At 58.7% G+C, this 13,986-nt stretch overlaps 1 protein-coding gene across 2 annotated transcripts in view; it reads right to left on the bottom strand.

The window, feature by feature from the left end:
- STRN4 (striatin 4) overlaps positions 1-13,986 on the bottom strand; it is a 25,729-nt gene that overhangs the window by 2,282 nt on the left and 9,461 nt on the right. The window contains exons 4-14 of one of the 2 annotated variants that reach the window (XM_007458492.1): positions 13,326-13,404; positions 11,310-11,507; positions 9,172-9,331; positions 5,462-5,621; positions 4,762-4,875; positions 4,305-4,420; positions 2,312-2,487; positions 2,158-2,205; positions 1,674-1,795; positions 317-487; positions 20-160 (exon numbers count right to left, since the gene is read on the bottom strand). In XM_007458492.1, coding sequence (XP_007458554.1) covers positions 20-160; positions 317-487; positions 1,674-1,795; positions 2,158-2,205; positions 2,312-2,487; positions 4,305-4,420; positions 4,762-4,875; positions 5,462-5,621; positions 9,172-9,331; positions 11,310-11,507; positions 13,326-13,404 — 1,485 coding nt within the window. The remainder of the gene's footprint in view (positions 1-19; positions 161-316; positions 488-1,673; positions 1,796-2,157; positions 2,206-2,311; positions 2,488-4,304; positions 4,421-4,761; positions 4,876-5,461; positions 5,622-9,171; positions 9,332-11,309; positions 11,508-13,325; positions 13,405-13,986) is intronic. The other variant, XM_007458493.1, reaches the window with a different exon arrangement.

The raw sequence follows: 13,986 nt of genomic DNA, 5'->3' as shown, positions 1-13,986 counted from the left end.
TTCCTGGGGCCTCCCTTACCGCTGTTCCCCCGGGAGTCCAGTGTGAGGAGGGCACTGCCAGCCTCCAGGTCATACAGGACGGTGTCGCCAGAGCGGAAGGAGGCCACAATGTGGGCAGGCTCGGTGCTGGTGAAGGCCACTGAGGTGGGGGTCCCATGATCTGAAGGCGGAGGGGGAGAGAAGGCTGCCTAACGGCCCCGCTCTTCCCTGGGTGCGGGGGGCACAGGAGGCGCCCCTCCTCTGGGGGCCTCCGGCTCTGTACGGCTCCTGCGCCACCTGTCAGGGTCCCGCACGCCCCCATGTCCCCCCCACTCACCGCTCGCTGTGGGGAAGGTACAGAGGCAGGTTGGGCTGCTGCTGCTGGGGTCCCAGATGCGGACAGTGCCGTCGGCAGAGCAGGAAGCCAGGCGCTGGGAGGTGGGACTGAAGGCCAGGCCCCACACTGCATCCCTGTGGCCCTCCAGGACGTGGCTCAACACGCTCGGGTCTGGACCCGCCAGAGGGAGAGAAGGGCTGCGTCAGGGCCGCCGGCCCTGGCCCCAGCCGCGACAGCCCCGGAGCACCAGTTCTGCCGAGACACAGGCACTGAGCTCGAGCTGCCCTTTCGTCCGGCTTCGTCCCCAAATCCTCACGCCCTCAGAGCTGCTCCCGCTCTGACCGCTAGCTGTCCTGTGAAGCTTTTAGGGCCCTGAAGGCGCCCCAGAGTGGAAGCTCCAGAAGGTATGGATTTCCTCGCTCCCTGCCGTCCCCACAGGCCCGCGATAGTGCCTGGCACGAAGCCGCTGCTTAGTTAAGGGGACGAGGGACAAGGGTGGCTCTGTGGCCCTGGGACCCTTTGCAGGCTGGCCCCTGTGGGTCAGCCCCACCCTCGGTCCCTGCGGCGTTTTCTGCCCAAGAGCACGGCCTTGCCCGGTCTCTCCAAAGCCCTCTGGTCGTTCCCACCATTGCCTCCCTGGTCACTCGAGTCCACACAGGGTGCTCTGGCTGGGTCCTGCTGACAGCCGACATGTGACAACTTTCTTAGCCTAGAGCAGATACTGCCTGGGACTGACCCTTGACCTCTGAAAGGGTGAGACCATTCTTCAGAAAACAGTATACATTCTGAGAGGAGACACAGCCCTCTAAACTCTGCCATGACAGCCTGTTGTACGGAGCCATGTGTGCGATCAAAAGGGTTATCAGAAGAGGTGTCAGAGGGCAGGGACACGGACACGGAACAGATATTGACAGTCTGGTCACTTCTCCACTTAATCTTAAAGGTGGCCCAAGGATACAGCCAAACTCCCTACAGCCTGGCCCAGCTAGAGTCTCCATCTCACCTGCTCTACCTGCTCCTCGCCGGCTCCCTCCGCTTGACCATGCAGATGTGGGCAGAGCTGAGCGCAGAGAGCTGCCAAGGCCCACCACGCCTTTGCCCGGGCTGGTCCCCGGCCCCAAAGCTCAACCCCAATCAGCTCCTCTGCGAAACGCTCCCCCAGCGCCCCCGCTGCTGCCTTGTCCTGTCCCACCCTCAGGCACGTGCTGAATCGCCTTGGCCCATGCTTCACCAGACTGGGAGCCCTTGGCATGCCGACCCCCTGTACCCAGTGTGAAGCCTGGGGGCTGCGGGAACCAAGAGGCCCCGGTGGCAGGCGGGTGGGGGAAAGGAAGGCAGGGGAGGGAGCTGTCCTCACCGTAACCGTCGTACGGGTCCATGTTGAGGTCTGGAATCTTCCAGCTATGGATGCGGGCATCTGCCCCACCGCTGTAACAGTATTCACTGTGGCTGCCCATGGCTACTGCCAACACGGGGCCCCTGGAGGATACCAAGTTGTGTGAAGCGGGGAGATGAAAAACTCCAGGCTCCCCATCCCCCACGGGACCCTGAAGTGCTCCACTAGCATTTTTCAAGGCTGGCCAAAAGGAATCCAGCATCTGGTGCTCTGGTGGCGCCATCCAGGCAAGGTGCCTGTCCCACTCCCCGTGTCTGTTTCCTCCTCCGAAGGCTGTGCTGAGAACCAGCTACGAGGGCACTGAAAGTCTGAAGAGCGCCAGGAACGAGGTGGGGTGTGTGCAGAGGGTCACAGGGACTCCGAGCCCTCCTGCCACCCTGCCTCAGCCCCCAGGATGGCAGTGAGTGGGCCAAGGGGCAGGCTGCCTTTGGGGGCACTTCCCTACCTGTGAGCCCGGAAGGCATGGATAGGTTCCACGTCTAGCGCAGCATTCCTGGGGGGAGACAGAGGAGCTGGATGTTGCTGGGAGCCCCTCATCACCCTGTCCCCTGCGCCCAGGTGCCCTCCCCACCCCCCCACCCTGGGGCTGCTGCTCTCACTTCTTGGCTGTGACCGCCTTCTGCAGGTTCCAGAGCTTGAGCGTGCCATCCTCGGAAGCAGTGAGCAAAGCCGACTGGCTATGATGGAAAGCCAGGGAGCGGATGCCGTCGTAGTGGGAGCGGAGGGTGAATTTGGGGTTCCAGGTCTTCTTAAAGGCATCCTTGCTGTCAGACAGCTGGGGAGGGGGAGCTGCCTCAGTGTCTGCTCATCCATCTCAGCTGTCCCGCAGACACCAACTCCCAGCCCCACACGGGGCACCTCACAGACTGGCCTCCAGCCCGGCCCTCTCCCACTTCCTCCTTGCCTGCAGTGTCCCCTCACTCACTCAGCAAATGCCTGCAGTGTGCAGAGCCTGGGCTGGCTTCTGGGGAGGCAAAGGGGAGCCCAAACCCTGGGGATCTCACCATGCAGAGGGAGCCTGGGGGAGACAATCAGATCGTCTCCACAGCGCAGAGGATTATGAACTGCAAGCAGTGCCACGAATTACAAATGCACTGAGAGGAGGTACGGGGCAGCCTGTCCTCCTCTGTCGGGGGTCAGTAAGGCTTTCCTGAGGAACTGACAAGCCATCAGGACGTAACCAGATAAGGGGAGGGGACAGAGGATGGAAACTGCATGTGCAAAGTCCCTGAGGCAGAGGCAGCAAGGGCGGATCCTGAGCCTGAGAGGAGGGCTGCGATGCAGAAAACAAGGGAGAGAGCGGCAGATGAGGCCAAGAGGGCTGGCCAGAGCCACAATAGTGGCCCACGCTCAGGAACGTGCAGCTCATCCCAAGCAACAGGGGAGCCACAGAAGGGTTTAGAGCAAGGAAATGACACAACTTCTTCCGGCCGCCCCGTGGGGGGCTCGACTGGGGAAGACAAGAGTGCCTGTAGAGAGAGAGGCGAAGAGGTCCTGAGGAAAGTCTCCCAGGGAGACGTGAGGCAGACCAGACGCTGTGGAGCGGAGATGGGGACAAGCACACAGTGGGGAGAGACTGGGAAGCCGAATCAATAGGCCTCTGAGGGAGAGTCCCACAGGTCCTGGCGGACGATGGTGTCGCTCTCCAGGTGGGGTACCTGGGGAGGGCTGCTCGGGAAAGGGGACGAGCAGATTGTCAGTCAAGCCTCAGTGCTCTGCCCCAAGATGAGGTATACCCCTGATGAACCCCTTCATCTGGGCTCTGTCCCCCAAGGTCACCACTTCTGCCACAGAGGTTTAGGCCGGAGGGTCTACCCCCTCCCATGCACGCTGCCCCGTGGGGGTGGGTCTCACCTCAGGGAGAGCAGAGGAGCCCTGCAGCGTGCTCCCTGCTCAAACCCTCCGCTCCAGTCTCGCTTCCCAACACCCCACAGCAGTGTCCTACCCTTGCTGGGATCACTTGAAATCTTGCTAGAAGCTGGGGTAAATGTCCTGCTACAGGAACTTGCTCACATGCGCCCGTTTCAGAGATGCCCAGATAGCCAGAGGCCCGGCCACAGATCTCAGGACACTGGCCCTAAGGTCTCCCTTCATTCCAGCCCAACATACCAGATCGGCCTGATTTTTTGTTTTGTGGCTTAAAGTCACCTCCCCTTCCAAAGTCAGCTCAATTCTCACCTCCTGCACAGACTTTCTTACCCAAATTGCCACCAGCCCAAAGCCCCCTTCCTCTAATGCTGTATTTTGACTCAGCACCCCCTTCACCCTTGCCTCCCGTCTGCGGTGGGTGCTGGACTTGAGGTGCATGGAAGCCCAGGATGTGAGGGAGCATCGCCGGGACAAGGAGCCTGGCAGCATGATTGAAACATAGGCGCCAGAGCCTTTTAGGCCAGGCACCTCGGTGACCCCAGTCAAGTCCCACCGCCTGTGTCGGTACCCTCTGTGAAACAGTGAGCTGGCGAATGATCTCACATCGTCCTCGTGTGTGAGGGGCTGGGCACAGGCCGGGCACACGGTCAGAGCTCAGCCAGTCCCGGCACTGCACCGACGCCCCATGGGGGCCTGTTGGGGGTGGTCACCCTGAGAACTTACATCACAGCTGAGGTCGTTGTCGTTGGTGACGGTGAGATCTGCCAAGTCCCCCAGGCTCACCTCCCCGCCCCCGATAGTGTCCATGATGAAAACGTCTGAGGAGAAGCCAAAGGAACCTGGTAGGGGGAGGGGAGGGAGGGCGCAGAGAGGGGCAAGGAGAAAGAGAGAAAGACAGAGAGAGGCAGAGAGAGAGGTAAGGAGTGAGAAAGAGAGACAGGGAGAGGACAAGATCAAGAATCACAGCTGGAAAGAAAGAGACAGGGAGAGACAGACAGACAGGGCAGGACAGACAAAAAGAGAGGGAGACAGAGACAGACAGACGAACTTTTGGGACAGGGAGGCTGCAGACTAGAGGCTGGGCCTCGACCCTGAGGACACAGAAGCCCTGGGCTTAGCTCTGCAGCCTCCCTCTGCCGTGGGCCCCTCAGGACTAGGCCAGGGTGGAGGGGCCTCTTACCTTCGTGGGGCCGGGGCTGGGGTGTGCTGGGAGGTGGGCCGGTCACTTTGGGTGGCAGCCCATCCACATCCCGAAGGTCGGCCAAAATTCCCTGGAGTTTGACCCGCCGGGTTTCTGCAGGGACAAGGCACAGGGCAAGAGTTACTGACTGGTTCACTCAGCCACGTGCAGGCGATGCCTTCCCCACCACCGAGAGCTCTCCTGCAGCTGTGGGGAGGCCGGGAAGCCCTGGGCTCCGGGTGGGGATGGCGGACAGGCAGAGGAGACAGACTGAGATGGGACCCTCAATGGGCTGCCCTTGCTGGGGCCTCAGTCCCCAGCCATCCTACGTGACCCCCGAGGGCTGCGCAGCCTGGAGTCACAGGACAGGAAGCAGCAGCTGCACTGCCCCGTCTGCCTTCTCCACTTCGGGTCTGCATCCTGTCCACCCTGCCCCCTCCGAGGTCCGCCAACAACTGGCTGCTCGAGTGGAGGGCTGGAGGCCCTGCTGCAGGAAGAGCCGGGCCTGCCTGTGTCCCCACAGGGGTTTTCCAGGGAAGGAGTGAAGGCCTGGCCATCGTGGTGCAGGCCTCCCGCTCTCCTTGGCCACCCTCCTCTCAGGAAGTGTATCCGTCCGGTGGAGACCCTGGGGCAGGAAGCAGCTGCAGGCGGCTGTGTGTGCCTGCAGTGAGGAAGGTGGGCCAGAAAACCTCCAACTCACCCAGTTCATGGTGGGTCCCCTCTCCGGCGCATCGCCGGGGGTCTGGAGAGCCCTCTCCGTCCTCTCCTGAGCCCAGGAAATCAAATTCGTTGATGGCATCCTCTGAGTCGTCCTCCTCGTCTTCGTCCTCCATTTCAGGAATCAGGGCCTTGGATGGCAGCTGGGGCGTGGAGACAACCAGGGGTCAGGGGCTCTTGCATGGGCCCAAGCCCACCCAGTCTCCAGGAACAGAGAAACCAAGGCTCCTGGCCTCGGCCCGCAGGGTCCGCCCCAGCCCCACACTTTGATGCCGCGCTCCCCCTGCTGGGAGCATTCAGGGCTGCTCCTCACTGGAGCTGCTCCCCCAGCCTGGCTCTGGAGACCCCTTCCGCTCCTGCTGCGTCCAGCAGTGATCCCCGCACAGGGCCCCCCTCCTGGCCTTCACTCAGGCTGCTCCTGCTCCCCCACGCCCCGCCCCCAGCACAGTGCTTCTCATGAAGAAACGTCGGATAACATGACAGCCTGTTTCGGGGGCGAGGGAAGATATACGTGTTTCTACAGGTGTGAGTGAGTGGAAGGAGGCGCTCAATCAAAGTGAGAACAGATCCACGGGTACAATGGTAATAATAATGAACACTTACTGGGCCAGCCTCTCTGGGTTATTCAGTGCACTGAATAAGCTTCACATATATGATTTCACAGCCCCACGAATAATTACTATTGTAATTATTATCCCCATATTACAGATAAGGAAAACAGACTGAGCAGAGTGAAGCCCCTTGCCCAGGTCACCAGGTCCAAGCCATTCCTTATACACTAAGACGGCTCTGGGGTGTGAGATTACCTGAGGTTCTCCAAGTCTTCCTTATAATTTTCTACACTGGCTGAATTTCTGTTTTCTTGCATAACAAGCAGGAGCTACTTTTAGAATGAGAGAAAACACCCCAATTCCTCCATTTTGAGAAACAGAATGCTGGGCGAGTGAACACTGAGTTTGCTATTTCCCACAGTCGGTCTTAACCAGGAGCAAGAACCAAATCATCCTGTTCTCCTCAATTCACAAGCCTGGACCAAATCCCAGGCTTGTGAATTTAGGAGCAGCATCACACCTGTGTTTCCCCACACGGACACCTTTGAGATGCAGCCTCATGAAGTGACATCTTGCGTATGATTCTTTACCCTCTTGTGGCGTAAGCATCACTGTGTTTTACATAAAGTGCCATCCGGGAGCTGTATACTTGGCACTTCAAAGGCTGCACTTAAATGGCTTAAGGGAGTTTCAGAATTTTCAAATACAGTTTTGAATCCGAGTTCTGCTTTAAGTGCTTCGGAGACCACTGGTTCCAAACACCACCTCTTCCAGGAAGGCTTCGCCCTCCTAAGTGTTTCCTGCCTGGGCCCAGCCTCAGTCAGACTGTGAATTCCTCGAGGGCATGGCTGATGCCCCTCCTCCCAGAGGCTCAGCATCCTGAGCTGGGTCTGGAGGGTATGAATTTGGAGCAGCTATGCTCAGGCTCAGGCATCGTGGAGGGCCAACCTCTGGCCTGTGTGGGAGGAGGGGGATGGGACGTGCCTTCCTCTTCCGTCCTGGGAGAAGACCCAGGGTCAAGGTTCAGACAGCCTACCCAGAGAGAAAATGGCAGGGGTCAGTCCACGAGAGGGGCCCTATGCAGTTACATCCTGCCATCACTGCCTGGGACTATTAGTGCCAGGCCCCTGCCAAGCACTGCTAATACTGCTGCCGCCGAGCACCTGGCCTGGCAGCCACCGTGCAGCCAAGGGCTTTGTACGCGTGAACTCATTTTAATTAATTCCTCAACAACCCAGAGACAGGTACTATTTTTTTTTTTTTTTTTTTTGCAGTACGCGGGTCTCTAACTGTTGTGGCCTCTCCCGTTGCCGAGCACAGGCTCCGGACGCGCAGGCTCAGCGGCCACGGCTCACGGGCCCAGCCGCTCCGCGGCATGTGGGATCTTCCCGGACCGGGGCACGAACCCGTGTCCCCTGCATCGGCAGGCGGACTCTCAACCACTGCGCCACCAGGGAAGCCCGACAGGGACTATTAGCCCCTGAGACTGAAGCCAAGACAAAGAGAATCATGTGCCCACAGTTACAGAGCCAGGCCACGGCCACTCTGGGAGTCACGGGCAGGTCTTCTGAATCAGGGTCTGGTCACTGAAGGTCTGCTGTGTGGAGACAGAGGGCTTGGGGAAGCATGGGACCCCTACATAATGAGCCATCTGACAGGGCATGTGGGACAGGTGCGGTGACTGATGCAAAGGCCGAAGGGAATACGCGATCATTTCTGATGGGAGGAGCGGAGAGGAGTGGGAAGGTTTCCCAGAGGAGGCTGAGGCGAGACCTGCAAAAGGAGTGAAAATCCCAACAGGGGGCAGGAGGGACCAGGCGTTCTGGACCAGGGGAGAAGCTTAGAGACCCCAGACTCAGTGACACCCTGCTTTTCCTGCAACCCCAGTGCCAGTGTGCCGGCTCTGTGCATTCCATTCCCCTCAGTGCGTTCACTGAGTGCCTGACCTGCGCGGGACCCTGCGCTGAGCCACGCTGGGGACACTGGACATAGAGCTGAGGCCAGAACAGACCTGACACCAGACAGAGAGGACCCAGAATGGTCCCGGTCAGGACGGGGGAGCCCACAGGAGCCTCCTGACTCTGTGGGGGGAAGGGGAGCAAGGGCGAGTCAGACAAGGCTTCCTGGAGGAGGGGGGTGTCTGAGGTGAGTCTGAGGAGGGAGGGCTAGAGTTCGGGTGGGAAGGCCGGGTCAAGGAAAGCCCCTGAGGCCGTCTCCCACAGGCTCCCCTTCCTGGGCACGTGTCCCTGCATCCACCGTGGCACGTCCCTCTGCCTGTGACTACCTAGAAGCCCACATTGGCCCCAAGCTCCTCCACGCCAGGACCGGACCTCAGCGTCTCCATGTCCTCACTGCCAGCACAGAGCTTGGCCCATGGAGGCCCACATGAATGTTTACTGGACAGATGAGACCCGGCCCCGTGTAAGGACAGCGCCGTCAGGATGGCAGGAGCATGGGGCTCTGGCAGTTAAGGAGTGGGGGGAAATGCGGTGGGAGCCGTATCTCCAGGCCAAGCTGAGGAGATGTGGACTCTACCTTGTGGGCAGTGTCCCTGGGCCTCGGTCCTGCCACCAACAGCAGACTGGACACTCACATCCTATGAAGTCCCCCCTGGAGTCCCCCGACCTGGCTCCAGGCTGAGCCCTGGGCCTGGCCACATTCCCTCAGGGTGCTGGGGAGGGAACAGTAAAAGACTCGCACAGTCCCTGCCTCGTGGAGCGCACAATCTGCTGCAGGAGACAGAGGCAGGGTCACACCAAAACATTTCTAAGTCCGACTGTGGTCAGGCTGGCCAGAAGGAGAGCACAGAAGAGAGGGCGTCTCAGAGCTGGCCTAACCTGGAGATTCAGGAAAGGCCTCTCAGGAACATCTGAGCCCAAGGAAGGAGGATGGAGAGAATGACGGGGGTGCAGGTGGAGAAGGGGCCAGCCCTGATAGAACAGACCTAGGCACCTCCCAAGGTACCTGAGGCAATGGCACGGCAGGACAGGAGATGGGGACCCAGGGAAGGGACATGATCAGGACACAGAACAGTCCTCAGAGGCAGCCCCAGAGCACTCACAGAGGCGCTCTGCTCTGCACGCACAGCAAGGGCCCCCTTGCAGAAGGGGGGAGGGGCACCCCCTCGAGCTCCCGTGCTCACCTTCACGCGCTGCTTCTTATGCTGCACGCTGTCCAGCTCATCGTCCTCATCGCTGTCCTCATCCTCGCAGCTCTGCAGGAAGGGAATCTGCTCCAGCACTGAGCCACCCAAGCGCTCTTTGCCGTCTAAGCGTTCTTTCCCGTCTTTGCCGGCCGATTTCCTGCCCATGACAGGGGGGCAGAGGGGGCATTAGTCCTGCCAGGCGACAAAGCTCAGATGGGAGAGCGCCGAGGCTCGGGGGCCAGAGCCTGGACCCGGCTCTCAGGAGTGCGAAGCCCACCCTGACCCCAGAGGAACCTTGACTCTGATCACACGCAGAGCTTCAAGCCCAGCCTCTGCCTGACACACTCCAGCTGGAACCCTCACTGGGACCACAGACCAGGCCCAACCCCTCACTGAGCTCTGACCCTCCCTGAGTCCCAGACTAGCCCCCAACCCTGACGGCACGGCCCTGGCATATGCTGAGTCAGAAGGAGAGCTGGACAACAAAGCGCCACTGACTCAGCAGCTCCCGTTCCCATGGCCCGCTCCAACCACGAGCACAGAGCAGGTGAGTGGAGGGGACAAACCCAGCAAGAAAGAGGAACCAGTCACTCCACGGTCACTCGGGCCCCTCACAGCCTGCACTCTCCCCACTGACAGACGGCGCTCCCCTGTCCACCCCGGCCTGCTGTTTAACGGCTCCATCGGGATGACAAGTTTTAGCGAAGGAGGTTATTTTCCAAACCTGACTCCAGGGCAGAAAGGAGGGCAGAATTTGAAGTTCAGATAAATGCCAACAGCCTCCTTTTCTGCCACTGGACTGATGCCCCAGAGAGTTCTTGTCAACTGCCCGGGCGGATGGCTGCCACTCCGCCGGGACGCCGCGCCCAGGCTCTCCTCGCGCTCACTAGCTGCCTCAGCCTGGCCTCCTCTGCTGGACCGCCCCCATGGCTCGGTCCTCGGACCTCCTCTCAGCACCATCGACACCCTCTGCCTCAGTGACCGCCGAGTCCCGTGGCTTCCAAACCCACCCGGGTGCTGGTGAACTGGAGGTACGTTTAGGAGTCAAGCGCCGCCACGCCTCGTGCTGGGGGCCAAACAGGCACCTCAAACTCCACTCGTCCCGAACGGTGCCCTTGAAGCCCCCCCACCCTCTGTCTCCTCCAGCTGGGTCAGCACTGCTCCCAGCTGCTCAGACCACACCCTAATTTCTTTTCCTCTCCCCCCACAGGCAGTCCTTTAAATAGTGTCGGCTCACCCTAAAAACCCACCGAGAAGCGGACCCCTTCTCACCCCTCCACTGCTAATGTCCATCATTTCTTACCTGGACGTCTGCAGGAATCTCCTACCCGGCCTCCCGGCTCCCAGCCCGACCCTCCGTCAGCCTCTCCTCCAAGCAGACCAAGTATATCAGATGATGTCACACCCCTGCTCGAAACCACTGGCTTCCCACAACCCCAGCCTCCAAGCTCCTTCTGATCTGACCGATCTGACTCCTGAGATCTCAGTGCACCGCAGACCACAGCCCCCACGTGCTCACGCCACTGCAGCCACACCAGCTTGTGTGGCTGCTCCCGAACGTTCCAGGCCCTTCCCGTCCCGGAACCTTTACACTTGCCGTTCCCTCCGCCTAGAACATTCCCCTTCCAGCTGCTTGGGTGGCTTAGCCTCCACTCCATGCAGTTCTCTTCCCAAATGTCACCCCATCCGAAGCAGTGCCACTTGTCCCATCACTCTTTCTCACTGCCTTTTATATAGCACCTCGCGTCACCACCCATTAACTTATTTATTTTGACAAATTACAATTACTGATGAGAGAACGAACAAGTGAGAGCTCCCTGGGGGCGGAGACCACGTGCTGTGCCCCCCTCACCCCTGTCCTGGCGTGTGGCCCAGGGTCTGCCTTCAGCGGGGGAGCACACAGGCCTGAGCCTCAGGGGGGCCGGGTCAGTGGGAGCTGTGATGCACAACAGCACCAAGGCAACGCCAGGGGAGGGGAACCCAGGGGAACCCAAGACAGAACCTGGACACCGCACAAGGAAGGGACAGAGGAGCCCACGATACACTCCAGGAAGGAAGCGGCCCCCAGAGCACGGCGGATTTCCTCAGGACGGAGAAGGCACACAGGGATGCACCCGCCAGACCCAAGGGCTCACCTCTTGATCTGCTCTTCGATCTGTTTCACCAGCAGCGACTCGCCGCCGCTGAGTCCCCCGGGGCCCGGCGTGGCCCTGGGGCCCCCTTCGCTGGGCTCCATGGCCCCGTTGAGCTCCAGCGAGCGGCCCAGTAAAGAGCGCACGCGCTTGGACCGCATGTCCAGGATGGTGTCGGTGTAGCCCACCTCTTCCAGGTACCTGTGGGGAGGCAGCACCAGAGCGGGTCAGGCGCCTTGTGGCTTCTTCATATGCTGCGGGGGGGCCGATGCAAATTGGGCCAGGCTTTTTGGAGGAGCAACTTCAGACTATACATCAAAATTTCAAAGAAGCATACCCCTGACCCCACCGTTTCCCCTTTGAGACTATTTCCAGTGGAAGCCTTTCTACATGGGCACTGTGCTGTCACAGATGCTCGCGGAGACACTGCACATATGAGTGAACCAAAACGCAGGGGCCAAACTACACGTCCACTGCTGAGGACTGTGGAAGCAAATGACTGCTGGGACACTACGCACAAGATAAACAGAGCAGATGCCAAGGAAAGCGGCCATGATGAACAGCGCAACAAAAACTGTAAGTTAGGTGTTCCTTACAATTCAAGTGTTTGTAGGAAAAAAAGAATGTGCATATAAGTATAGACCACACACAAACACACATTTTATCACGCCCCTCGCTAGCCCTAGAGAGAAACACACTAAACTTAAGAGCAGCGACCTCTGGAGAGCGAGATTGGGGATATTAATAGGAACTTCTGGCATTTACTCTACTCACTTCTACGAATGAGCATTTATTACTTCTGTAATTACGAGAACTGAAGCCAGCTGGGACTGGTCTAAAAGCTGAAAATACCTGTGGTTTCAAAAGACTGGAGACAAAGAGTCCCATGCTGGTCCTCAGGAGGTGCCTCCAGAGCCTCTTCTGTTGAGCCTGACCCTGTCCCTTTGGGAACATCAGACAGCACCTGCCTCGGCCTGCTGTGTGGCCTGCTATCTCATCTCGGGTGCCTGTGTGTGTCCGACGCTTCCCCTCCCCACCAGTGGAGGGGCAGGAAAGTGTGGTGCGGAAGGAGTTGGGCTCTGGGGACAGGCTGCCCGAGATCACACCTCAGACCCTCCGCTGGTTAGCTGTGACCTTCCATAAACAGATACCCTCTCTGCCCCTCGGTTTTTTCATCTGTGAAAACGAGGGGAATGCTAGCAGTTACACTACACGGGGGTTTATGTGAGGAATCCTTGGGTGCAAAGCGTTTAGCACGGTGTCAGGCTCCTAACAGGTCCCTGGCAAGCGTCGCCTGTGATGATCTTTCTGTTGTCACTGTTTGCACACCCTTTAAGCTAGCAATTGCACTCCCAGACATTCAGCGTAAGGAAATCAAGGATATGGACAAATAACTTGCTGGTGTTTGTCACACAGTCTACTGAAAAATACACCTTCAACGAAATGCACAAGAGACTGGCCACAGGAAGTTATGATTATCCACGTGACAGACTACTATACAGCTCTTGAAATATGCAACATAAGTAATTTATGTGGGAAGACGTTCACAACGCTTAGCAAAAGCAATGCATTATGAAACACTGTGAAGGGGGAGCCCTGGCTTTTATAAAACACACACACACACAGGCACAAATACATATCCACGGAAGAGAAAGCATATGTGCCAAAATGTTTACAGGGGCATGAAATTCTTTGGGTGGTGGAATTGTGAGTGATTTTTATTCTTTTCTTTCTGTTTCCCAAGTTTTTTAAAACACACACATCTCTTTAATAAAAAACAATTTAACATTACCCTGGGGGAAAAAAAGGCACAGAGGCACTTGGGGTCGCTTTCCACACGTGCCTCCTGCAGGGAGTCTTCCCTTGCTCTCCCCGATGGGGTGACAGCTGTGGCCAGCAGGGATCCTGACAGCTCAGGGTTCCCAGGGGGACAGGAAGGACTGCGGAGCCTTCGGGCTTATCTCTCAAGCCAAACGTGTTCTCGCCCCCCAGCCTCCACCCTGCCCTCCACACACTCACTGTCGGAGAAGCTGCCGCCCCTCTTTCCACACCAGCGGGCTGTTCTCCAGGGTGACCGACTCCACCGGGCCATTGGAGACTGGAGGGTGGAGAGAAGGGAGGTGGGCTGTCTTGGTCAGGGCACCACCACGCGCCCATCACCTCCTCCATCGTCCTTGGAGCCCCCTCCTGAGAGCGTCTGAAGCCTCCCTCTGCCCCTGTGCTCCTCCTCTCTAGTCTCTGGGTCACTTCCCCAACCATTCCCAGACTATCCTCAGACTCTACTTATGTTATTTTCCCATACGGGAAATGGGCTCAGTTCTGAGCGAACAGGCAGACTCGACCGCATCCCAGCCTGGCTCTGCCGCTTCCCGGCGGTGTGGCCTTGAGCAGGTTAGTTTACCTGAGCCTCAGTTTCCTCTTCTGAGAAACGAAGTTAATAATCTCAGCACCTACCTCTTGGGATTGTTGTGAGGATTAAGTGAGACAATCTGTTTGTTTTATTCATCAAATATTTATCAGGCACCTACTATGTGCCCGGCTAGGTGCCTGGACTACATCAGTGGATGAAAACCCCTACCCTGGTGGAACTCACACTCTGGTCGGAGGAGTCTGACATGAAGAACAACGATCACTGTCAGCCTGGCCTCGAAGGCCCTGACCCCGTGAACACGCCACACTC

This window comes from Lipotes vexillifer, unplaced genomic scaffold, assembly GCF_000442215.2.
Source record: "Lipotes vexillifer unplaced genomic scaffold, Lipotes_vexillifer_v1.1 scaffold371, whole genome shotgun sequence".
Lineage (NCBI taxonomy): Eukaryota > Metazoa > Chordata > Mammalia > Artiodactyla > Lipotidae > Lipotes > Lipotes vexillifer.
Note: the sequence above shows the minus strand (reverse complement) of the source record. Positions and strands in the feature narration are given on the sequence as shown.